Genomic DNA, 27,930 nt, shown 5'->3' on the forward strand with positions numbered 1-27,930 from the left:
ACAGTAAAACAAAAGTAAAAAATTACCTCGTGAGCTGGACAGTCAAAATTTGAAAGTTATTTTTGAAAATTGGGATGTTTTTAAAAATAGAAGATGTCGTAAGATTACTGTTATCATTTCTTGTTGTAATATTTTTTTTTATGAAAATAACTTTTGATTAAATCAAAGTTACAAATAATAAAATCTTTTTTTTTTTCTTTTTTTTTTCGCAAGATATAATTTTAAAAGTGCTTGCAACGTATGCGAATAATCATCATGATTAGAGGTTTATTATTTATTATATTTTTTTCGAGGCAAGCTACAAAAAAAAAGAAAAAATAGTGAAATCTGGGATTTTTTCTTCTTTATAAATCTAAAAGTTGGTATTTGTAAAAAATTCTCAAACATAATTTATTGTTATTCTCTTATTCTATTGTTATTCTCTTTTTAGTTTAAAATTAAAAAAAAAATCTTCGGAATCTTCTTTTGTTCTAAAATAACGCAAATTGTCAGGAAGAAACTTTTAACTTTAAAAATACTATGTGACAAAGCACAAATTAAATCAGTTAATTCCAATGTTTGTATGGGGTGTATCTCTAATAACATATGTCGGTAAACGTGAATTTGGAAACCACAATCAATTTGCCATGGATAATTATTGCAATAATTTTGATGATCAGTTCCACAAGAGGTATATACAAGTTAGTTGCAAAAATAACTTAAAAAAACAACAACGATTAAAATAGTACTTTAGGCTTAAATACAATAACTAAAAACATGTTTTAACGTTTTTCGTTTCGTAACCTTTTAACGTTTTTTTTTAATGCTTTCGTTTTAAAAAAAAGTTTAAACCAAAGTAGTTTACTAATGTTTGAAAATTTCATTTCATTGACAGCGTTTTCCATCAAACCTTCGTCAGGCGATTGGTCGTGCAGTTCAGATCGAATACTTCCAAACCGTACATTAAGTGGTGGAATTCAAGCTGGTCAATTCAAAAAGGTCGGTGAAGTCTCTGGCATGTTTGAATGCATACGATATTGTTGTAATGATGAAAAGTGCAACGTTGCTTTAATGGCAAAAAGCAATTGTTACCTAGTGAGCTGCAATAATGAGGCCTTATGCCAGCCAGTTCCAGCACAATTAACAGATTTAAGTCCGAGTCTTTCATTTGTGCAGCATAAAAAAGAAAATAAAAAAAAAATAATATTGCCAGAGTTACATACTTTTTTGACAGAACCAGAAAAACCTTTATCCAAATTTCATCTCCAGAGAAAACTTAAAGACCACTTATATCCTTTTGATAAAACGTTTAGCATTTACGGTAATAAGCGCGTTAGAAGCCCTGCATTTCACCGTGCTATTATGAATTTAGAATCGTCGGCAATTTTACAAGGACATTTAAATAATGCTAGTTATCAAAAAGTAACAGCTGATGGGTGCTATCCATCCACGATTTATAGATCAGTCTCTTTGCTTTATGGGCCTGACTCAGGAGATTTTTTTGACTATGGAAAAATAGGGGATATGCGACAATGTGTTAATTTATGCTGTAAAGATAGACAATGCAACGTTGCATTTATGGTAGATACCACATGTTATACAGTTTCGTGCTATACTTTAGAAAAATGCGTCATGGTTCCAGCCTCAAAAACTGCGAAACTAACATCACAGCTTGCATATGTTATTAAAAAAACGGATATAGATAGAAAGGAAAAGTTGAAAATTTCAAAGCAACATGAACACTTTCTTATTGAAAAACGAAAAAAAAGTGAACAAAAGCGAAAAGAAAGTGAACAACAGAGAAAAGAAAGTGAACAACTGAGAAAAGAAAGTAAACAACAAAACTGGTCAAATCACAAAAATATTAATAGCCATTTTTCTGCCTCAAATGAGGTATCTTTAATCGAAGAACCAAATGTTCCAGAAGGTTTAACTCAAAAGTGCCGTCATAATAGAGTAATGTCAAACCACGCAATGGTCGAGGGTCAAAAAGCTGGAGTCTATACGTTTCGTGGTGTAACTCCAGGATTTAATGCTTGTTTGGATCTGTGCTGTGCAGATTTATTTTGTGACGCAGCTTTTCTTTTGGGTAAAAGATGCTATTCGATCCAATGTTATAAAGATAAAAAATGTACAAGCAAACCAGTAAAGTCCAAGTCCATTCATTCAACACTGGTTTTTCTTGAGAGGAACGATGATGGATTAGACGCAAGCGAAAGTAAGTAATTAAACTAGTTCAATAAGAAAGTGTTAACACAGCCAGGTAGGACAAAACTGTATTAATACAGCCAGGTAGAACAAAACTGTACCTCAAAACTTTTAAGATGATCTTATATCCAATTTATTCAAAAATATAATTTGTTTTGGAAAAGAGGGGAGTTATATGAAGTATGAAGAGGCAAATCAGTTTTTCAAGAAAAAACTTGTCCGCAGATTATTCCTGTTGAAAAGAACCAACAGAAAAAATATGAATTTTTTTTCGTACAAAACCAATCGAAAATTTCCTCAATTTATTAACTTTTGCAATTATGAAAATACGTTCGCGTAAATAATTGCTCAACAAAATTTATCAGTGAGATAGATAATTATTACGAATCGGCCCTTATTTGATCAATACCAAGTTTTTTTAATTTGAAAGAAGTAACCTATATATGTCACTCAGCTCCATAAAGTCGTTAGCTGCATTTATGTGTAACGAGCTTTATTTTAAATGCAAAAGCTGGAATTCATATCCTGATTTCTTTAATCATAAATATCCTTCAAAAGCGTCTACAGGAAATTAAATTTATTTAAAGAAAAAAAAATTTATCACTGAGAATACCATTTTGATACAGCTTTAGGCGACTAAAAAGAGCTTCAGAGTAGAATGATCAGCTGGGCTTTACCGCAGTGCGGTAAAAGTGGTAAAATCTGAAATCCCTTACATTTATAATAGATATATTTATTCAAATTCTTATAAATCTGCATATTTGGCCAATTCTTATAAATCTGTATATTTGCCCGTCATTTTTGGTAGATTTAAACATCACAAAAAGGCAAAAATAAAAATTCTATAAGACAGCCTCTGTGTCAATTTGTGCATTTTTACCGCAATTTTCTTTACAGTCAATGCGGTAACCTAGTGACCATGCATGTTACATTTTTCAAATAAAAGACACTTTTCAAATATATGACCTTTCAATTTGATGCAGTTTGATAAAAAAAAATTGGAAAATCTCTTCCACTTTTATAGCTTCATCCATCAATTTTCTGATATATATATATATATATATATATATATATATATATATATATATATATATATATATATATATATATATATATATATATATATATCAGGGTTGTTAATTAAAAAAATTGTTATAAGAATGAAGGTGTACACAAACTTTTGCCATTTTGAATAATATTTACAGTTTGTTCATGACTTTTGAAGTGTGTAGTATTTTATATTTTTACGATTATTTTTTAATTTCATTTTTAACTGCATCATTAACTTGGGTCATTTTACTTCATAAGTATTATGAAATAAAATGGCCATATAATACTGAGCTATAAAATAAAACTATTAACAATGTGATATAAAAATAAAAAACCATTGTAGAATGTATTTCCATACTCTTAGAACCTTAATTCTTTAATCTGTGTTCATTTGAATAACGAGCATTTCTTTAATGATTAGACTTTATCTCTGTGCTGTTAAACAATAGTCAAAAAGTATTGTCACTGTCCTTATTTTTTGTCAATATTTCATTATATTATCTCATCAATGTAACACTGCATTCCCCATAATCATTAACAAGTTGCAAACTTTTCATTCTGATCAGATCTTTTTTGTATGCTTCAAGAGCATTCCAAATACTTGGATCAGTGGCAAAAAAATGATTGAAAATCAATACCCCATATGTTCAAAAACAAGCAAGCACTTTGATGTTACAAAATCTTCAATTGACTTCAAATGGCTATCTGCAATATTCTCAAATTGTTTCATGATTTTCATATTTGGTTTATTGTTCAATTTGGAAATTGTTTTTTGTTTTGTTTCTAATCAAACATTGTTTGAAAAAAAGTTCTTCACTTTAAAACTGCAAATATTTTTTTGGTGCAGCTGCTGCAGTCTGACTTATTTTTTCATCAATATATTTTTATGTGTCAATTTTTTTTAATCATGATAAACTATTAATCGCAGTATCCTCAGGAAAAGTGCATGAAAACCATGAAAACATAGGAGAGATACAAGCAAGTTAAAGAACAACAATGCTTTTTTTTCTTTTGATGTTATTTTGAACTATTTTGTAAACATGTATATTTTGATACAGTAGATGACTTTTTACAACCAATGAGCATGGTGAGAGGTACCAGGTGTAATGAATGATTTTCTTCTAGGAGGAATTTCACCAAGTAACAATATTATTTTTTAAAAACTCTCTGTAGTCATCCCTTGGTTGTTTTCCAACTGTTTGCAAAAACTTCGTTAAAAATGTTACTGTTCTATCTTTCAAATGTTTCAAAAGTTCATCTTCATCACTATGGCGGGGGGGAGGGGGAGGGGGAGGGGGCGAGGGTTGATATTTTTCTTGGTTGGTAAAATTTGATTGTTCTTTAAACCTTTTAAAAATCAAAACATTTGAACCACTGGTTAGCCCAAAGCAGCATTTTAAAACATCAGGCACTATGATTTTGTGTATGTGATGATGGCAAGCCAAATGAAACAGTTCTTTTTGCAATAAATGTTCTATTAATGTATAGGCTCCTGTATGAATTTTTTAACCATTCCATGACACTCACTATAGTAGCCTCAGCCATAATCGCTCCGATTCCTTTTGATATCTTCAGAACCTCAAGTAACTTTTCGTTGTCTTTACCCAACACTAATATGACCAAGCAATCAGCTCTTTCATGGACAACATTAATGGCATCTGGCAGCATAGGCATGTTTAGATTTAATTCTTGCTTATCTTTTTCTACTAATTTTTCCTATTTTCTCTCCTAGCTCTACAAAGTTTGTTGATTGTGATAAATCATTAAGGTCATGTCTCAAACTTGTAATTAATGTCATGTCTCAAGCTTATAACATTCTTTGAGGTATGCTCTTTATTTTCAGAAAGTTTAGCGCTCAATTTAATGCCCTCAAAATCAGAATTTTCCTTTTCACTTGCATCATCTTCAAATGAGTGTTACTATTTTCGTTTGATTTCTTTGAAGTTAGAGTTGCTTTTGTTGAAGCTACTTTTCTTGTTTCCTCCCTTTCTCTTTTCTTTACTTGGCTCTCGGCTCAGCAGTGTTTTTTTTTCAATTCTTGTAAACTTTTGATTTATTGATAACATAAAAACTGTTTATCTTCCTATATTGTCATCATTTGCTTGACATTCTGATTTGAATATCAAATATTTGAATATCTTATTTCTTCAAAAACTCAGATTCATTTTTTTTAATGAGTTTTACTTGTGCAATAATTATTTTTAACTGATATTTGTCTGCACATTTCTCAATTTTAGTTCATACATGGCTGTTCAGTTTTAGCTGGGATTCTTGCTTTAGCTTAAAAAACCGTCACTTATTTATTTACAAGTTGCACTGCTATGAACTGTACCTTTATTTTGCCAGTGATGATAAAAGAATCTTGATAAAGTTGCATTGAAAGGAATTTACTTCCTAAAATGTATTCAAAGTAGGACTAATCAACCACAAGTCAAATCACTTCAAGTCTGTTTTTTCATTTGAACATTTATTTTGTTTGTCATTTTTTCTAAAAAAAAATTTAAAAATATAAATTAATGCTTTTAATATCAGTTAACAGAATATATAAAATAGAATTTAAGTGTAATTTAGTTGGCTGTTTATCATAACAAGTTTAAAAAAAATTATTCAATGAAAATTTTCACAAATTTTCATACTTCTCAGTGCTAAAAACTTCTATAATGACTCATTTTCATTTGATTACTAAATTTACTTCTAATTAATTGAGATACAAATCCTTCAGTAAATCTAAAGTCTATTAAAAAAATATCTGATAATACCATTTTACTTGTTTTGTTAAATTTTTTAGAAGTCTACCAATGTTAAAAAATACTTTTTAGATTAAAGCAGACAGTGTCATTCAAAACAAAATTAACAAATTATAAATTAGCATTTCATTTTTGACACAGATAATAAAAAAAGTTGAAGTAAAGCCTTTTTAAAATCATATTCACTAAATTTCAAAAGTTCTTGAACAACCCCTAAACAAGAATCAAAATAAGTGGTTTTTGGTAGTTTTGGTCATTTTGATATTTGCCACCAAGTTTCACATAAAATATATTGTATGTTTGGCATTTAAAAATTATAAAAATTATATAAAATTAAATGAGTAATGTCAAGAGTAAATTTTTGTATTATTGCTAATGACAGCCACAAAGGTTAATTACTAAACTTTACAACATTTATCTTTAAAAGTACAGGTTTTATTTAGTAAAATGTTAGCAATATATTTCAGATAACAGTATTGTTAATTACTTTCATTGTATTTACATTTTAGAAAGAACTGCAATTCCTGGTATATTACCTACAGGTACAACTATCTGTAATCTTTTCTAGTGAACTGCATAATGCTTTGATTTAGAATGAAAATAAAGTTGAACTCTGATTAATAAAACTTAATTGTGTGGCTTAAAAATATAACTAGCACAAATTTGCATTTATATAATACTTATCTGCAATTAAACAAATTAGTTTTAAAAATAATTCTTTTTGTTAAACAGATAAAGTTTCAATGTGTTACTGTGCAATACACTCAAATATAGTTAGGCTGGAGTAAAATATTAACTTTTTTTTTAGATCGGCAGTACATCGTTCGTTTAAACATTACAAATGAAGAATTCAAAAATGAAATGATAGATTCTGAATCATTAGAGTTTTTAAACTTTGCTGAAACTTTGCGTGGATTGGTAATTAAGTCTACTGTGTATAAGAATAAATGATTATTGTTTTGCAGTAGCAAAATCACTGTGATGTATCAATAATACAAATATCTAAAATATAAATTTAATAAAACCTATTTTATACTCCTAACACTGTCTGAAATTAATTTTAGCATGTGATAATATTTTCATTTGCAATACACTTTTATTTGTTTGCTTAGCTGACAGATTTGTATGGTGATGTAGAAGGATTTAAATTTGTTGAAATTATTGATGTCAAGTAATTACTTTTTTGATTATTTTTTTCTTACAGTCCAGTCTTAAGTTTCTGCTTTTTTTAAAATCAGTCTAGCATTTAATAAATTTTCTTAATAGTAATTTATATAGCTCCTGTTTGTAGTGATACTTTTCTATAATCAGAATTTTTTTTTTTTTTTTTTTTTTTTTTTTAGGCCTCAACCACTGATAACTGTCTTTAATTTGACTGTTGACCAAAATACAAGTCCTAAGTTGTTACTGCAGAAAATAGTTGGTGTTATAAGAAAAGGAGAGTTTAAGTCTTTAAGTGAGCCATTATCTGAAAGACTTTCTGTGGATGTTCGGGGTTTTCAATTCTTAAATGCAGATGGTGAGTTTTCTTAGTTCTACATAGTTTTAGTTTAAACTAAGTACAGTATTTGATTATGTTTGCTTGTGAATTTTGCTTTAGGACAAAATCTTGTTTGTCAGCCTGAGTTTAACTATGAAGTTCATTGGCCACTGGGGATTTTTGATACTTTTGTCAGCATACCTTGTCCAAGAAAAGCAAATGGTAAGTTCTCCTATATTTTAGTATGATAAGTTTTTATTAAGATTTTTAAGAAGTTGTTAAAGCTATTCAAACTGCTAGATAATGCAAATATAGATAAATCATAGTTTATCATTTTTTTAATTTATCTTGTTATGTAAAACAATATATAAAATATTTCTAAGGTTTAACAACGCGCAGTTGTAGTACTAGCAAAACAAGTGCTGCATTTTGGAAATTACCTGATTTTAGTGATTGCGTAACAGATAAATATGAATCACTTTTGAAAGAGGTCTGTTATTTCTCAAATTATTTTTATGAGCTTTTTTGCTAAGTGTGTTTTCAAAATAATTTAGAAAATCATTTTTTTGACATAGGTTCAACTTCTTTCATCAACATCTATTCACACCCCAGATCTGACAACTGCCTCTATCATTGATCGGCTTCTTCAACATACTGTGGAAGATACTTATGGAAGTAAGCCTCCTATATCATTTGGTAATATTTTAAATCTTCAAAAAGATGAATCTTCAAGTCTTGCTAAACCCGAACAGGAAGTAAATATTGTAAAAACTTTTGCTGGTAAAGAAAGTGTTCCAGAAGATCAATTAAAATCCTACTTGAAAAAAATGGGATTATCTGCTTTACTTGGTAAAACTAACAAATTAGATTTGTTATCTTTATACAAAATGCTTTCTTCAGAAGTAAGCGATGGGGATAAGTCTAAGGCACAAAAAACTCATGGTTCAAGCAGTATAAAATATCCAAATCCAAAAATAGAAAAAGAAGCTTATCCAGGTATGCCTTATCAAAACTATCTAGATATCTCTAATGTAAAGAAAAGAATAAATATGCTTTCTGAACAAGTAGCAGATAATAAATATGCTGGACATCATAAGAAAGCTAATCCTATAGAAATAGTAAAATCACATAAGCAAGTATCATTATGGAGTCCTCCAAAACCAATAGGAGACATTGGAGCTGAATCTCCATTTATACACTCATCAAGTAAACTTGAATCTTTATCATTGACAAATTCCAACAATATACATAACCCTTCGTCAGTAATACCACTGTCACGCACTGTTTTTCATAACCCTGCTATCATAGAACGCATTGACTATGAACCAAATTTACATCCTTTATCACAAAATACAATGTTAGATAATCATAACAGAGTATTAACATCTGAAGATTTAATGAATCTTACCCCTGAAGAACTTCATGAAGCAATAACTGCAATTCAAAAGAGTCAGTTAAAACATTCTGAAGAAGTCCCTATTAGAAAATCTACTTCACTAAATAACCTAGCTTCTTACTTTACAAACAACCAAGTGCAACCAAATGGAATACCAATGTTTCAGAGTAGGAGAGATGAGCCTAGTTATCCTTCTTTAGAAGAAATAAATTCTTCATATGATTTTCAACATAGTATTCGAAAGCGTAATTTAGAGATAGAAGACAAATTTACTCATGTTTTGAGTTATATCAAAAAAAGGAATATAAAAAACCAAACTGTAGTTGACACAGGAAACAAGAAAGTAAATTATCCAACCACACATGTTAAACGAAATATTGATTCCCTAGTATTGGAGTCTTTAGGTGAACCTGAAATACCTGATGGGATGACAAGACTCTATGGATCTGCTACTTTGACCGAAATCCCTTTTTCTCAAGAAAATAGTAGTAACAAGTTAGGAATTGCCAGAAGTGACTTACCCACTCTTGATAAATATGCCATTCAAAAAAATGGTTTGAAAAGTTTTAAAAGCTATAAGAAAGCTATAGAAGAACCAGTTATTGTTGATCTTCCAACTGGTCATGTAATTGATAACCATCTATTGAAACCCTCACAATTAAATAAGCATTTCCTTACTGTAAGAAATATGACTTATGATAAAAATAGAGAAATAAAACTTAGTGCCATACAAATAAGGGATAATAGTAAACTTTCAAGTTCCAGCTCTATTACCTTACATGTTTCAAACCCAAACTCTCTTACAACAGACTCATTAGAAAAGCAAAATAAAAATTTAACCATAAATTCTGTAAAAATGGCATCTTCCATAAACATAAAGTGTACAGAAGGATATAAAAATTGCAATCCTGTGGCAAAACCATCTGCTTTTCTTGATTCTAAAGTAATAGAAGAAACACAAGTTAATGAATCTGTACCAGCTGCTTTTGGAAAGGAACTGGAACATTTCAGTACCCAAAAAATAACTAGTGCATCGACGAACATAAAACATACAACACATCCAACTGTTTCAAGAAAAACTACGCAGATAACTCCTACAGCTGACCCTTATAAACAAGAAGCAGATGAAATAGAAAATTCTTTACTTTCTAATGTGTTTTCCACAGCTCTGCCGCCAGTAATGAATTCTTCTAAAACCCTAATCTCTATAACTGCAGTAGAAACAAAGCATAAGCCTGAGATCTCAATTACAGTTTTGAACAAAACTGTTAATGAGAATGTTCCATCAACCATTAAACCTGTGGAAAAAAACAGAAAGGAGGAGAGTGATTTAATTTTTTCATATGACAAAGATGATGGTGGTGACAGGGCTCCTATGTTTGGAGGTGATATTTTGATGACTATAAATATTGCAGAAGAAATATTAAAATATATGCAGGACCAATATTACCAGGCAACTCTTCAAGAAATAGAGGTATGGAATTTGTTTATAGTCTTTTTCTATATTCTTAAAATTATTGTATTACGACTATTCTGAAACTTTGATAAGCTATTACTAACCATTGTAACCAATAGTTTATAAAAACTATTTTGTCCTGCTAGCTTGTGTAGGATGTCTATGAATGGTGTTCTGCATACTTTGGAACTGTAAACTCTGCCACTGTTCAATAAAAGTAAGGGTTTATCCCTGTGTGGGAGAGCTTAGGGCATAAACAAATGAAGGAAATTACCTGCAATAATAGTTTATTTTTAACAGCTTACTTTCTCCACTTACGATTTGAGCTTGCACAAGTTCCCTTAAATGTTTCTGATATTATCTATATTTTTCTCAAGTTGCACAGGATTCAATTCACATCACTCAAAGAGAACTGAAAATGATGAACCTGTATTAAATGGGATAATTTAAAAGTTTAACTTATTGATATGTTGTAACATTGTGAACTCTTCTTCTGTCAATAAATTTAAAATAAATTATTTCAAATTGGCTTTTTAAAAATGTAATTAAGAACAACTGGAAAGTAATGAGCCCAATGTTAAATATAAAAACCAAAGTTAAAAAAGGATCTCCTAACAATTTTTACACTTTTTTTAAAAGTCCTTGACCACTTTATTTTTAAATTTTCATCTCTATAACTTTATAAGATTTCATTCCATTCACAGTTTATTTCATCTATTCCATTCACAGTTAAATATAATCCACAGTTTATTCAATTCAGTTTCATTTCTGCTTTACTTTTGTCTGCAGATACATTTCACTTAAATGTATATGTACCAACTGTAATATTCTGAGGATAATGTTAGGATAATAACTGAATACAACAAAGTTTGAGACGTGTTGACCGCCATATTTATTTCAAATAATGGTTGTAAATAATACTAGGCATGTGTATATTATGCCGAACACGGATATTACATCTTCCTTCTATAATTTTTTTTTTTTAAAGATCTGTATATATACCTATAGTTAATAAATTCTTTATAGTATACACAGTTAAATGAAGTTCTTCAAGTTGGCAGGTCTTTTTTTAGTCTTTGACGATCTTCGCACGTCAGGCTGCGGTTCAGTCGATAGAGTTTCAGGAATACTTGTAGCTCCTTCTATTTCATTATTTGCTGTTTCCTCATTTGATGTAGGAGGTGTGATAACTGCTGGTAAATTGTATGGTAAATCAAGTTGCTCATGCCGATATGCTAGTGGTTGCTCATTGGTTTTAATCAGATGTTTACGATTGCGTCGATATACTCTTCCGTACTTATCTACCACATTGTATGATCTGGGTAGTGTTAGTTTTTCTTTAACTGTCACTTTCTTCCATGTTCAATCTTTTCTCATCCGGGCGGTGTCGTTTGCTACGAGATTTGGGAGTTCAGATGAGTTCCGATCATAGTATTGTTTTTGACGATTTCTGGACTTGATGATCTGGCTATAAGCATTTAATGGAACTGCTGGTATAAGTGAGTCATGGTGGACAGGTAGAGTTGTTCGCGTTCTTCTGTTCATAAGAAGTTGGGATGGAGAGTATTCCATATCTGTAAGTGGCGTGTTGAGGTATTCTAGAAGACCAAGTTTAGGGTTATCGCATATTTTTAGTATTTTCTTCATGCCGTTTTGTCTGGTATGACACTGTTTTCTATAAATTTAGAAAAATAGTCTATAACAATCACATAGATTTTTCCATGCAGCTCATAATATCTGATCCTACTTTACTCCACGGTAGGTCAGGAATGTCGTGTTGAATGATTTTTTCCTTTTTGTTATTATTACGGTACTTAAGGCATTTTTGGCAGTTGAGTATTAGTTTATCAATGTCGCTTGTAAGTCCTGGCCAGTAAACAACGTTTCGAGCTCTAGCTTTCGTCTTCTCGGTGCCAAGGTGTGATAAGTGAAGCTGTCTTAATATGAGGGGTTTCATAGCAATTGGTAAGACTATTTTATTTTCTCTTAGAATTATTCCCTCTGCTAGGTGTAGGTTATTTCTGATGGTCCAATATTTCTTTTCTTCACCGCAAAGCATTTGTCGGTGTAGGGGCCAACCATGAGTTATATAGTTTATTTGAGAGAGCGTAAGGTCAAGTTTAGTGTCGTGTTGCATTTGCTTTAGTCTATCTGTTGATATTGGCAAATTTTGAACTAAAGTGTGGATCATAACGTTGCAGTCCTCATTTAGGCTATCATCCTCATCAAAAATGTTGAGATGGGCACGTGATAGAGAGTCAGCAATGTGTAGATCTTTTCCTGGAACATATTTTACAGCAACTTGATATTTTTGAAGTCTTATCAGAAGTCTTTGTATGCGGTGGTGCTTCTGACAGAGGCTTGTGCAAGATATATTCAAGAGGTTTGTGATCACTTTCTATGGAGACCTGTCGCCCATAGGTATATTGGTTGAAACGTTCACAAGCAAAAACTATTGCTAAAAGTTCTTTCTCTATCTGGGCATATCTCTGTTCTGCTATGGTTAAACTACGTGAAGTATAGCTGATCGGGTGACCTTCTTGCATAATACAGGCTCCTAATCCATGTGAAGATGCGTCTACCTGAATCTGGACATCTTTTGAAGTGTCGAAGAATGAGAGTACAGGAGAAGATGAAAGAACTTGTTTAATTTTTTCCATAGCACTGGTATGTTCATGGTTCCATGACCGGAGTATGTCTTTTTTAAGCAGCTGGCAGAGGGGAGCTGTTATCTCTGACATATTTGGGATGAATTGTCGCAGATAGTTGACCATTCCTAAAAGCCGTTGCAAATCTGCTTGACATGTAGGTAATGGGTGTGCAGATATGGCTTTAGTTTTTTCAGGATCAATTCTTATGCTTTCATGGCTAATTATGTTACCGAGATACTCGAAATGACCTATGACCTCAGATACTCGAAATTGTATTTTTTCTAGGTTGAATCTGATGTTTCTCTCACGAGCTCGTTGTAGGATTTGTTGAAAAATTATATCATGCTCGGCATTTGTTTTAGCTGCAATAATCTAGTCATCATGGATAGCCAAAACATTGGGGATATCACCAAAATTAAGTTCAATCATCTCCTGTGCAGCATCCGATGCACATGATATGCCGAATGGCATGCGGTTGAATTTGTATCGGCCATATGGAGTGTCAAATGTACATAGCTCTGAAGAAGGTTCATCTAGTTTTATATGCCAATAGCAATCAGCCATGTCTGTAACAGTGAAAACTTTGTTGCCACAAAGATTGCTAGAGATTTTTTCTGTAGATGGAGTGGTTTTGTATTGTCTTAAAACAGACTTGTTTAGTTCTTTCGGATCAATACATAATCCCATCTTTTTTTTCTATGATGACCAATGAGTGTACCCAAGGTGTTGATTTAGAAATTTTTGAGATAACAGTGGCTTTTACTAAACGGCCAAGTGTGCTTTTAAGTTTAGGTAGGATAGTCATCGGTACTTTCCTTGGTGAATGAATGACTGGGATTGCATTTTTAGCAACTGCGATATTATTAGGGGGGGTCCAAAATTCTATATATTTTGTTTAACCAGTTATTCTTAATTAATTTTTGTAGAAAAGTTTTAAAAACAATTCAGTTTTTTCTATTTTTTTGTGGTTGGCCTTCTACTTCTATTTAAACATTTTTAAAGATACATAAAAAAAAAAAAAAAACATATAAAAGAAAAATCTTTGCAGCGGTTTTTTTGCGTATAAAGTTACGCAACTTTATTTTAAAATTTATGCAATTTAAATTTTGATTGGATAAATTTGAATTAAAATGAATAATAGCTGCGTCTTAAAAAAAAATGTAATAAAACTTTTTTTGTTAAAACGTAAAACTTTTATATACTTAAAAAATAGCTTATTATTGTTAACTAAATTTAGATATCAATTAAAATGAAAAAAATTGTAACAAGACGTAATAACAAACTAGTTTTAAATCAAAATAAACAAACTCCTTTAGAAAGTCTCCCTGTAGTTGATAAATTTTATCATACAAAGTTGCCTTTACTCAGAGATGTTCTTGCACTTGTCTTTAACGAAGTCAACAATAAAGTATCTTTTGAAAGTGCTTGTCGAAGAGTTGCAAAGTTAGTAGAAAGTCATTGGACAGAGCGTAATATCTACACAATATCATATCAGGCCATTTTAAAACGTCTGCAATGTGAAATCAATGAATATCGCTACTTAAAAGGTGTTGACAAAAACAAGCAAGGTGATAGTTTTTTAAGTAGATGTATTTCTATGAACAAATCCCTTAAAAAACTTTTTGACGTTTTCTGCTTTAATCCAGAACGTCGTGAAAAGCTAGAGAAGTTTTTCGGTATTTCAATGAATGCTGAAGACTACTCGTATCTAGAAAACATGCGTGGTAACAGAAATTTTACTTGTCAAAATGTTGATAAAACTTTCCATCAAAAAGTTGTTAATGAAAAAAGAAAAATGGAGAAAAAGATTAGAAATGAAACAGCAGTTTATCAGACAATGTACGTTGATAATGATGATAGTAAGTTAAGTGAATTTGAAGATGAAGATGAATTTCTTGAAAAAGAATTAACAAAAAATGAATATCAGTTCTTTGAAAAAGACACTGAACCAATTAAAAAAAAGAGAGTGATGTTTGTTGATGTAAGTGAACCAAAACAGCCATACATGACGAGATCAAAATCAAAATTAATGTTTGATGATAGTTCTCACAATACTTATGTTCCACCTAATGTGCGACAATCAAAAAACTTAGTCTTAAGTGATATCTACCATGCATGTGCAGAGTTAGATGGAGAAGGATTCTCGATGAGGGAAATGCAAGTTGCACTGAAAGTAATCGGCAATCGAATTTTTAAAACAAAATGGAAAATTCCAGATGAAACTGACCGTACATCAAAGTACGATAAAAATAATTGTGAAGCTATTGAGAACACATTTATTGATTCTAACACACTCCCAACACGCAGTGCCATTCGTAAAAAACTAAAACAGATGCACGCGTATTCTCTTGGCTTGATTGCAGACAGAGTTGTTCAAGCTAAAAATAGTGGCGATATAATAACTCACGCAACTGACTCTACCACTCGAAAACATGTTGGGACCTTTGCACCTTCTGGTTTACATATTAACCGAGAATATTATTTTCCTTTGCCTACATTAGCAATTGCTTCAGAAACTACAGCAAATATTGCAGATGGAATAAAAACAACATTCGAAATGTTACAGGAAGCCTCAAAATACACCTCAGAAGAACTATACCAGAAGGTAGACGTTCATATGACTGACAGTACTGTTCATAATATAAGAATATCTAAAGTCACAGCTGATATACTCAATAGAGAAATTCCTGCTGGTCAACTGTTTTGCACTTCACATACAGCTTTAGGTTTTGACAGAGCTATTGAAAAAGTTCTAAATCAAATTGAAAATGAAATGAATATGGATAACCTTTTCAAAGGCTTTCTGTTAGATATATTTATTAACAAAAGTACGGAAACGTTGTCCTTAACCTTTCTCTCATGGGTACTAAACTTGTTTGGTCCGAGTTTCATTCAAAAACCATGGAATTATTATAAAGAATTTAAAACTTTTATGCAGCGTAAAAACAAAGATATTTTTCTTTTTGAATTTAAAGATGTTCGATTTGAATGTCTTTCGAAATGTTCTTCTATAGTTTGCTTTCACTGGGATGACTTTAAGGAGTTTTTGGACCAACATGAATATATTACAAATAAACTTGCTTGTTTAGTCCGAGATTCTATGAATTTTGATTACATTATAGTTACTTTAGTCGTGGTAGCAGCTTTTGGAATGCAAGTCATTTCACCATTTTTCTGTAAAACTAAAGGTAAAGCCACGCATTCTAAACTGCAAATATTCTTTAGCAAGATGCATTCAAGCTTATCTAATGATGTCATAAATCAACAATTCTTTGAATTTAAAGAGCCATGTGTTCAAGGAGTATCAAAGAGACTATTTGAAAATCTCATTAAAGAAGATTATGGCTTAGAAGTTGTTGATGTAGTTCGAAAATACTCATCAAAGAACTTTGATGATTGCATTATTCTAGCAAATATAGTTCGGAAAAGTTTAGCTATAGTTCTTCAACACCAAAGAGGAAAGCATTATGGGTTTGGAGAAAGAAACAATGAACGGTTACCTGATGAGTATTACGTTTTTAATCAAGTCGTTGGAGTTGATAAAGCAATTACAAATAATATTGAACTTGAGCGTCAGTGTGGAACTCATAGCAATCGACTTCGAAAAAAACCGTCACTTTCAACAGTTTCACGTGGTAATGTTCTTAAATATTCAAATAATTTAAGAAATGAAGATTCAAGTAATTTAGAGCTATTTCGGAAAATGGGTCCAATTGTTAGAAAAATTGAAAGTATAGAATATATTTGGAACCAGCGACAGATTCAGCTGAGACAAAGCGGCTTAACTAAAAAAGAACAACAAGCTTTACATCAGGCGTCCAGGAGAAATTCTATTTTAACTTGTTTAAAACTACAAGGCGGCCCATTTACTTGTGGATCAGATGTAAGTGAATATATTGAAAAAGAGAAAGATCTGATAAAATGCCAAAAACGATTGAAGAATGAAGTAATTTATTTTAGAGATACAAGTAGGTCATTGCCGCGGAAATCAACTCTATTTAAAATCATGATTTTTGATAAAAATACAAAAAAGCGCCGTCTTATGTCTATAGAAGAATATGCTACTAATTTGAAGGTTCTACTTGGAAAGTCATCACAGAAATCCACAATCACCTACGATGACTTCCACAAAGTTATTTTGCACTTTCAATAGAGATCGAAACAAATTATTATTAATATTAGACTATCTTAATGATGTGCAATGTCTAATTTTTTGTGTTATTTATAAATAGGCATAATGATTACATATTTTATTAATAAAATGAAAAAAAATTTACTATGTGTTTTACATCGCTTATATTTGAAAATAATAATGATTTCATTTAATTTAACAGTAAATTCTTTTGTGAAAAAAATCACTTTTTTAAAAAATTGAAGTAGAAGGCTAAATATTGATAATGAAGTAAAAAAATTGTGAAATTCGAAATCAGCATAAAAAATTAATTAAGAAAAAGTGGTTAAACTACAAAAAATCTAAAAAAAGTTAATTTTGGACCCCCCCTAATTATAGTTTATTTTAACTAAACCAAGGCCGGTAAAAACGTCACCATAACATTTTAAAATGTTAGCTTTATCAATTTCAACATCATTAATGTTTAGTATTTCAAGAGATTTGCAGGAACTTAGACCAAGAAGTGGTTTTGCATCAGAAAGAGATACAACAAAAAACTGGCACACTTGTAACATGTTATTATGTTTAACAGTTAGTTGCAAGTTCCTAGTACAGGAATATTGTTTCCTCCATATGATTTTAATCTAGTTATTGTTTTTTTGAGAGGAAGTCTTCCAGGAATAGAGTTGTAGACATTGTATGGAATGACATTACATTGGGCTCCAGTGTTTAATTTAAATGTTATATTTTTGTTGTTGACTGTAATATTTGCTGTTAAATTGTAAGCGCATTCCATTGATGCTACAACATGATGAATATATAACTCTACAACGTTGAGGTTGGTTTCCTTTTGATCAACTTGGTCTACAAGATTAGTATTAAAGCGGTTAGTTTTGGATCTGCATACTTTAGAAAAATGGTTTAGTTTTCCACATGCTGTGCACTTTAGGCCATATGCTGGGCAAAACGAGGTAGTATGTTGCGGTCCACAGTAATAGCAAGGTTTTTGTAAGGGTCTATCAATCTTTAGGGAGTTGAAATTAGTTCTTTTTCCATTATCACCAGTTTTCTGAAACATTGCCATTTAAATTCATTGCCTCTAATGGTCTAAGTTGTTCCATTTTATTTTAAACACAGGTTTACTTCTGGTACCATGTAATGTTCTGAGGATAATGTTAGGATAATAACTGAATACAACATAAAGTTTGAGACGTGTTGACCGCCATATTTATTTCAAGTAATGGTTGTAAATAATACTAGGCATGTGTGTATTATGTCGAACACGGATATTACACCAACATCAGATAAATTCAAAATTTTTAAAGTTTATAACAAAATTTAAAATGTTTAACATATTTGTGAAACTTTATCATTTAAAAAATAGCATGAAGGATAATAGTTTCATAGTTGATAGTTCTGCATTTGACATGCATGTGGTACCCTCCAAACTGAGATTTGAATGAGAAGAACTTTTTTTAGGAATTTTTGCAAGCTGCAAGTGCTTTGATAGATGAAAATAATGAAAATGAGTGGAAAAATGCAATGAAAGTAAGTACTTCAAATGCACATTTATCTAAATTATTAATTCTTTTCCAAATCATGTTTTTTCTTCAGTTCTAATTATATTAGGTTTATAATTCTAAAATAAAATGATTAATAAAGATACTAATTTCAGCAAGTGTAGAGTTTTCTTCTGATGCTTTGTGCAGTATCAAATTGAAATCAATATTTATCTAAAATAAACTGTTTACTTCTAGGTTGTACTATCTTCTCTGCTCTTTAAACATTTTTGATAATAATATAGTTCCTATTTGAAATAGAAACTGTATCTCCATATTTGCTATGATCTTTCTGGTATTGTCAGTTCAGAAACCTGTAAAGCAAATACACTTAAATGTTCTCTAAAAGATACTTAACCCCTTAACAATCAATTTTTCTCAAAAAAATAAGGCCAAAAAAAAGTTTTCTTAATGAATGTCTTTTTTTGTAAACTATATTTTTGCATAATAATTACAATAAAGATAAAGAAATAAAAAAAAAAATAGCTATAAAAAACAAGATTTTTATTTGTTATATCACTAATTTTACATAGGTGTACTTTAGATATAAAAGTTTTATATACACATAAGCTTGCATGTTTACAAATTTCTTCTACTGATGTTTATATGATGCTTATATGGTAGTGAAAAAACAGTAATATTTTAAGCTATGAAAATGATAAAATATAAAATAGTATCAATATTAAAGAAATAATCTTTCTCTTATATAATTGTGAAATATATATATATATATATATATATATATATATATATATATATATATATATATATATATATATATATATATATATATATATATATATATATATACACACACACACATACATTATATGTATATGTGTGTGTGTGTGTGTGTGTGTGTGTGTGTGTGTGTGTGTGTGTGTGTATATGTATATATATATATATATACAGGGTGAGCCAGAAAAAGTGTTACAATTTATTTTTTAAAACTACAATACTTTTAAAAAAGTGAATAACAGTAAGAAGCATAATTGTGAGTACTGAGTAATATAAAAATAATTACAGTATCCAGAATGTTCAAGTGAAAAATTGTTCAAAATACCCTCCTTGCTGCTCAATGCATTTTTGCAGTCTTTCACGCCATTGATCAAATACTTTTGCAATAGTATCTTGTCTCACACAATCCCAACAATATAAAATTCATTAATGCAAGTGAGCTTCATCCCTTATTTCCACTCCCTTGTACACTTTCTCCTGTAGTATTTTCCAAATCAAATAGTCTAATGGGTTAAGGTCTGGCAAGTTTGAGGGCCATTCATCTGGTGAAATAAGAGAAAGAACTTTATTCCTCAAAAATGTTTTTGTGCTTCTTGCACGATGTGATGGAGCAGAATCTTGTTGAAAAGTGTAGCAGTGATTACCAAAAATTTCCTCGCAGTCAGGCAGTAAACATTGCTGAAGAATAGTATTTTGGTAATATTGAGCATCAATTTTGGTGCCTGGTTCAACGAAATGAATTAATCCTTTATGATGTTTAGTGACACCAAGACTGATCGTAACTTTTTGAGAAATAACTCCTTGGATTGCAAAGATTTTCACTAGGCACATCGCATTTTTTGTCTACTTCACAATACACTCTGTTGTTTTGAGTATTCTTTGGAGTTTCCATAGTAAAAATCTTTTCATCTGTGAAGAAAATGTTCTGAACTTGACAAATAGGAAATCTATCTAATGAATTATTTGATAAATCTAATAAATTTTGGCAACATGCTGTATGTCGTTCTTTTTGAGAATCAGTCAATTTCTGAACACATTGTCTTTAGAACACCTTTAAATTCAAATATTTAACAATTCTACAAACAGATGAATGAGATATTCCAGTTCTCCGTGTTATCATCCTTGGCGATAAATGTTTCATAGGTGAACCAACAGGACTAACTATCAAATGGCTTACAGTGCCTCTGTTTTCTGGTGTATTAACAGTTGGGCGCCTCCCACTACTAATTTGTCTATCAGCAACACCTGTCTGTTGAATACATTGTAATACACGATTTACTGATTGAATACTCCAATTTTTTTTTGCAAAGAATTTACAAATGTGAATTGCACCCAAGTGCTTTTCATGAAAAATAGCATCAATTGCAACCAAACTTGTTTTCTTATTTGCATGTTATTCTGAAATGCAATAAAACATTCATATATAACATTAATCTTAAATACAATAGCATTATTATCATAGCATGAACACCTATATGATGCAACACAGTGTGTAACACTAATATCTAGCAAAAAAGAACAAAATACAACATTTCTAACATTTTTGAAATTTAAAAAAATTTCTAAAAATACCCTACCACTTTTTCTGGCACACCCTGTATATATATATATATATATATATATATATATATATATATATATATATATATATATATTGCTCGGGTTAACTCAATTTTGATTATTATAGTTATGCAAAAAGTGTCAATGGTTGAATTAACTCAATTTTGTACATTTTTGCAGATTAACCTTACTCGAGTTAATTTGAGTATTTGCATTAAGGGGTTAAATAACTTTGGTTTTGTTTTGGAAATCTTTGGTTTAGAAAGGTTATAGTAAGAATTCAACAACTGCTTTACATTCTGAGTGTATGATTGTTATAAATTGTTTATACAGTTTATATTTAAAATTTTTGTACATGCATTTTGTGCCTTTTCTGACATTTTAAACTGTTTAAGTATTTTATCTTATTTAGTTAAAGCAAGAGAAAGACATTTTAATGGGTTTTGTAAATACAGTAGAAACATATGGAAAGAGTACTTCACAGATATTTGTACATTATGATGTCAAGCAGCCAATAATAACTAAAAACATAAGTAAGTGTTGGCTCATTAAAAGTTATACGTTAAGAAAATTTTTGTCAAGATTGTCATTACATTTTGAAATACTATTTTTAATGGTAGTGCTATATTTACTTATTCTATATTCTTATATTTTATATACTATATTCATTTTTTTAGGTTTGTTAAAAAAAAGACTTTCTTCAAAACTCATTTTAAATTTTTTATTAAAACATTATATTTAAAGTTTGATTGTAAAAAGTATGTGTCTTAATAAAAGTTCTTTTTAAATTTGTGTGTTAAGAAGTAAAAGACTTTTGACTTTTAAATTTTTTTTGTTTCTACTGATTTAAACAAGTTTTAAATATCTTGAATTATTTCTTTACTTAATTTAGATTCTCATTTAATTTAGATCATAGCCTAATACAGATTGTATTGTCAAATTTGTTAACTCTCTCAAATAAATGTTTTATATTGAAAGTAAGCAAAAAATGCACTATTTCAATATAAAAAAGCAAAAAATTTGTATTAAATGAATAAAGAGAGTAAATTTATAACATAAAGATTTTAAGTTTTTTTTTTTTAATGTGCTAGCAAAAATAAAATTTTATGCAAATATTTCAATTCTAAAGTAAGATTTTTGACCACCAAAAATCTGGATATAAGAAAAATACTCAATAAATTATTTTGTCTCAGCTTCATATATTTCGTATAACTTTACAAATAGCAGATCTTTAGAATAAAAAGATAAACTTGGTTGATAACCTAAAAATATAAGAAAATATTTTATTCATCCATATTCTCAATTCACTTTTACCAATTAAGCAAAAGGTTTTCAAGTTGTTGGTATAAAACCTCAGCTGATGAGAGTCAATGAGTGCCTGGAAGGTCAATTTTACAGCATTATCAGAATTAAATTGCTTTCTTGTTAAAATGTTGTCTGAATTGCCAAAGTATTGGTAGTCAGTAGAGGCTATGTCTCATAAGAATGGAGGGTGAAGAAGTTCTAACTCCAATTTCTGTAGTTTTGCCATAGTCTTTTGTGCAGTGTGTGGTCTAGTGTTATCATGTAACAAGCTAGGAATTGATCTATTGACCAATCTAGGCTGTTTTTCTTTTTACTTTTTGTCCAGTTGTTTGCATTATACTCCTGCTATGATTGATGAGTCAGGTTTCATGAAATCATGATGGATCACACATGCACTAGACTATCAAATGATCACCAGGTCTCTTTGATGACTTTGAAGATTTCTCAGATTTGTGATGAGAAAACAACATCAAGCAAAGTTCTGTTCATCAGGAATCCACTTACTTTTTTACTTTACAAAAATTGCTATTAATTTTTCATACAGTCTGCAATACCGTTGCATGTAAGAACTAATACTTCATAATAATGCTTTCTGATTTCTTTTTTAAACTAGTAGGATAATTTTGAACAAGTTCTTATTTATTACAGTTTTGCAAGTTCGAGTTATTGCTGTTGACGATCTTTTGGAAAAGGAAAACAATGCAATTGTATTTCCAGAATATAAAGATGAAAGATTAGCAAAATGTTGCTCTGGTGTAGAAAAGATTTCTTTACCAGCATCACTTATCATAGATAGATATGGTATATTTTAAATTTTACATTTTCCAAATAAAAAAGAATATATCTTTTGTTATACTTTAAAATTTGTAATGTTTCTCTGTATTTATATCTGCATACTGGTTTTCATTTAAATATTTTATTTTAGAGCGTTCAAAGAGTGTCACATTTGTGTTCTTTAAAGTAAAAAATATTGCATTTTTGCAACGCACATCAAGAGAATATGAAGATAGGTATTTTCACCCTATTTTTATTGTTTTATGTGGCAGTTATTTCTTAAGCAAGAAATCAGTAATTTATAAACAAAAATGCAATGTAAATATTGGTTTTGTTTGTCTTTTAAGATGCATTTTCAAATAAAAGATATTAGGAAACATTTTGAGTTGCTAATCAAAAGCAAACAATGTTGATAAGAAACTTTGTTCTAGTAAAATAATTTTTTTAAATACAAGAAAACTTTGAAGTTAAGAAAGAGTGGGAAAAATTGGTTTATAGCTCTAAATGTTTAGATTTAAAATATCTATTAACACTAAATTACATCTGAGATGCGAACTAGTTTTAAAATAGAAACAAAAAAGAACAGCCCAAACATAGTAAATATAATATAAACTGAGAAACTGTTAAAAGTTACAAGAAATATGCTTTCATTAGAAAATTTCTATAGAGATTAAGTTCTATATCATTACTAAGTAGATGAAAACTTTTTTATATGCTTTTTATATAAATGATGTCAGTATAAGTGGTCTAACAAAATTTATATATTTGTTTAATATTTGGATATGAGCTTTGGTTTGTTTTTATTTATCAGCAGTAGTTAGATTATCTAAACAAATTTTCCAATTTGACAATCAGCTGAACTGAATGATATTCTTACAAATTAAAAATTCATTTGGATTCATTAGTGTAAAAATAGTGTATTTTCAATGTTTTTAATATCTACCTGTTTCCCAAAAATTATTTTTCTATATATTTGAAGAATAATTTTTAAAAAGTAATTATAATTGTTTGATTGAAACTGAAATTCTTACATGAGCATAATCATTATTGTTTTACTAATCGCTCATCTTTTGTATGGGTCCCTAAGACTTGGGGTTTGACTTTTGGATAATTTAGTGAGGTTTTGAAAAGATATTAATAAAGATAGATTTGTGACTCAGTGTCACCTTTAGGAAGTTTCTATTCTTTACAAATTTATGACTCAGTGTAATCTGTGACTTGTAAGACAATCCTACTGCTAGTGGATCTGTAATTCAGCATTATGAAGTTGCTTGATCCTTTTGTATAATGCAAGAAGTGTTTTTATATTCATTATCTACTACCATAACCTGTGTCCTATGCTTTACCAGAGAGTCTTACATTCCTATTTGATAATCATTTGGCTGTTATCCTAATAGTTTTGCTTGAGGTAATAGGTATCTTGAGCCAACTGAGAGTATAGAAAATGTTATCTTTAATTTGTAACTTGTATTTGTATTTTGATTTTGATTCAGAATGAGTCTAACATATGCATCTTTAGCTTTTTCTTTTCCTTGAAATTAGGCATCTTTATGCCATTTAATAAATAAGGGTATTTGTGCCTTTGTTGTCTTTGATGAATCTCCCTTTGGCTTTCAAATAAAGCTCTTTTATTACTATTAATGGCCGTAAATTAAACTCATTTCCCATATTAAATATCCAAGCACTAGTCATTATAAACCTTTGAAGAAATATACTGTAAAATTTGCAGTGGAAGTATTTACTTTGTGACATAAATGTAATGAGTATTTCTCTAGACTTTCTTTAAAGTCTTAGAGAGTTCGTGCAATATTTAAAAACTAAGTCTAGAAAATTGCTATTCTTTTAACCAATTAGCTTCCTGGTCTAACAGTAAATTTTAAAATTCCGATTTTTTTATTTTCTTTTAGTGAAAGTTTTAATGAAAAGCCTATCAAAGTAGCATCGCAGCTTCTTTCTTTAAGTGTAAACCCACCATTAGAAAATGACTTTAAAGAACCAGTTTCATTGACATTCGCAAATGATGATGTGAGCATTAATTTAGACTTAAATAACATACTTATTATCTTATGTAGTTCTCTTTTTTTTTTTTTAATTTGTTTTGATTTAGCTTTCACAAGCTAACCTTCCACATGATTGTGCTTACTGGAACTCTACCAGGTAATATACTTTTTTAAACTCTTATAAGTTCTACAGCAAAATATAGAACAAGATGTAGAATGTAAGTCAATCCTTAATTATTGTTATCTAAAATTACAGGAGTAGTTGGGAAGATAATGGTTGTGATGTTACTTTTACAAATGCTTCAATTACAACTTGTCAATGTTACCATTTAACTACATTTTCTGTACTTGTTGATAGCTCTCATCAGGTTTGTTTAAGTTTTATTAAAGTTAATGCTCACCATCTTTGTACTAAAAAAATATATATTGTAATATTTTTTTATGAAGGTTTCAACTACCACAGAAAAACCAGAGCTTTTACCAGAAAGTACTCCTCCAGAAATTAAAATAAATAAAGAAAAATCGGATGAGTTCGAAGATAGGTTTGTGCCAATCAAAGTAGAAACCTTGCCAACTACTATACCGACTACTGTTCCTTCAACTCTACCCAGTACTGTATTGACGACTGTAGAAACAACACCACAACCAGATTCATCAATAAAACCATCAGCTGGAAGTCAAAAACAATCAGAGAAAAAGAAAAATTGGCTTATTATTGCTTTAGCCATTTTGATAGCTTTAATTATTTTACTTCTTTGTATATGCTGTATATGTATCTGGTATAAAAGAAGGTGAGATTATTTAATTAGAATACTGAATAAAAGCATTTCATCTGTTTCTTCATTAGTTTTTCAATATTAAGTTCAGTGGTAGACTAAGTATAATTTGTTCTAAAATAGTTTTTTATTTTATAATAAATTATTTTTAAATTTATTCTGAAGTAATTCTGTCTTTAGGAAAAAACATGTGGAAGAACAACCCACAGGTACTTTCGGTTGTTTTAAAAAGTTATTTTTATATTCCATTTTTTAATTTTATTTAATGTTTTGGTTTTTTTTTTCATATGAAAATCAAATTTGTTTTATAGTTGCTGAAGAAGATCACCTTGAAAGTAGCGAAGGAACCAGAAGTCTTATTGATAAAACTAACGTTCACGAGGTATTGTCAGGAGATGTTTGTTCGTAATAAAGATTTCAATTATATCAAATTCATTTACATTTAAATAAATGTTCGATTTTTTTTATAGACCCCAAAAAGAGGGCTTATTAAATCTGGAAGCACGACTACATCTAGAAGTGTACGAGTTTTCTATTTATACAACTTCAGTTTAAAAATAAATTTTAGTTTCTAAAAACTTAATTATTTTTTTAAGTTTATTTTTAAAAACAAAAGATGTTAACAAAGTTACAATTTTTGTTTTGATTATAGTGTTCTTCACCAGAAGTGGGACAAAGTCCAGGATGGAGGAAGCTAATGAGCAACGCACAACACCCAAAACAGTTATTGCTTAAAGAAAAAGCTATTTTATTTAAAGACTACGTGCAGCCTTATCATTTTTTATCACGAACGAATGAGCGTCCTAACTCTAGTTTGGAATCTATATATGGCTCTACAGTTGGCTCTGGCGCTGCTAAATCTGATCAGCATTCATCGCCTTCTCGAAAATTTAAACGGTCGTATGAGCCAAACGGTCGTACGAGTTCCTTGCAAAGTAGAAATAAACTAAATTCAACCAGAGAAAGTCTAATTGAAACTCAATCATCAATATCCTCGGAGGTTATCGAAAAAGAAGCGCGAAAGCGAGCACCAAGTACTTTGTTAAAAAAGAGAGACTTTGAAGAGAATGTTATACCTGGGAACTTAGGCGACGCTCATTCTATGGAATGGGATCCATATTTAGACAATAAACATCAAAAAAGTAAAAACAGGCGAAAGAAAAGACATTTTTCTCCAATAAATGAGGAAGGAGAAGAGAGCATGGAGCCAAAAACAAGTATAGAAGCTCATATTGGCTCCGATGACTCTCAATATTCTTCATCAGATACTTCGTACCCAGACTCTGTAACAAGGAGCGAAGGTGAATATACTGATAAAGAAATTTCGCAACCCACTAATTCAGATAAAAAACATTCGGAATTAACCTCTAGCCCAAAAACATTGGAAAAGGGCGGCAAAGCCCGTTTTCCACGACATTCTCTTGGTGATCAAAAAAAAGATTTAGGCCCTCGTGATATACGTGGAAGCGAGTTCAAACTGCGCAACTCAGAATACTTGAGTAATAGGTGATCTGGTGTAAATTTATAAAGAAAAATTTTTTTTGATTAACCGATTTATCATTTAAATTTTTTTACAGAAGTTTTCTGGTGAAATAAGTAAATTTTTAGTAGGAAATCGCATATAGATGATTCATCGTAAGTAAACAGAAAACGAAACATTAAAAACTGAGAATAGAATTTTAGTGAATTCCTTTTAAACATTTATTTTACTTTAGTTATAACTTTTACCGCTTCTGTAAAAATTGAACAATGACTTTTTATATATACACGTGTATTATAGAGTTTTTTAGTATCCTGTAGCACAGGAATTTGTAAATTTTATACGACGAACCATCGATTGATGCAAAATAAATACAAATTTGTACAAGATATAATGGCATCGTATTTCTCAAATATCGAAATTCTGCTAATCAAGAAAATAGATTTAAATTTAATTTGGTAACCTTGAAAACTTTGACTGAAAAAGCCAAAACGTTAAAGCCTTTTTTTAAATTTCTTAAAAATTAATTGTATCAGCAAAATGCTCAAAAGTCCTCTTTTCACAGTAGTTAAATATTGATCCCCGGCGGACATTAACAGTGCGCATGCATAAATGTAAAAGTTTTTTATTTCGAAGTTTTTTTTAAATATTTATAAATTA

At 29.9% G+C, this 27,930-nt stretch overlaps 1 protein-coding gene across 1 annotated transcript; it reads left to right on the plus strand.

Annotated features, from left to right (window-relative positions):
• Positions 1-27,657, plus strand: LOC145186012 (uncharacterized). Its single transcript, XM_090097242.1, has 21 exons — positions 1-670; positions 875-2,197; positions 6,494-6,526; positions 6,793-6,902; positions 7,097-7,155; positions 7,328-7,503; positions 7,585-7,686; positions 7,848-7,954; positions 8,040-10,334; positions 18,558-18,626; positions 21,348-21,468; positions 22,889-23,041; positions 23,166-23,250; positions 24,922-25,039; positions 25,122-25,171; positions 25,271-25,382; positions 25,462-25,805; positions 25,971-25,999; positions 26,102-26,172; positions 26,261-26,311; positions 26,443-27,657. The coding sequence occupies exons 1-21, from the start codon at positions 586-588 to the stop codon at positions 27,298-27,300; spliced, it is 6,351 nt and encodes a 2,116-aa protein (XP_089953368.1). The 5' UTR covers positions 1-585; the 3' UTR covers positions 27,301-27,657.
• Positions 27,658-27,930: the final 273 nt, after the last annotated feature.

Source organism: Hydra viridissima, unplaced genomic scaffold (assembly GCF_058129835.1).
Source record: "Hydra viridissima isolate aposymbiotic clone 2 unplaced genomic scaffold, HvirCarnegie_v1 scaffold_9, whole genome shotgun sequence".
Taxonomy (NCBI): Eukaryota; Metazoa; Cnidaria; class Hydrozoa; order Anthoathecata; family Hydridae; genus Hydra; species Hydra viridissima.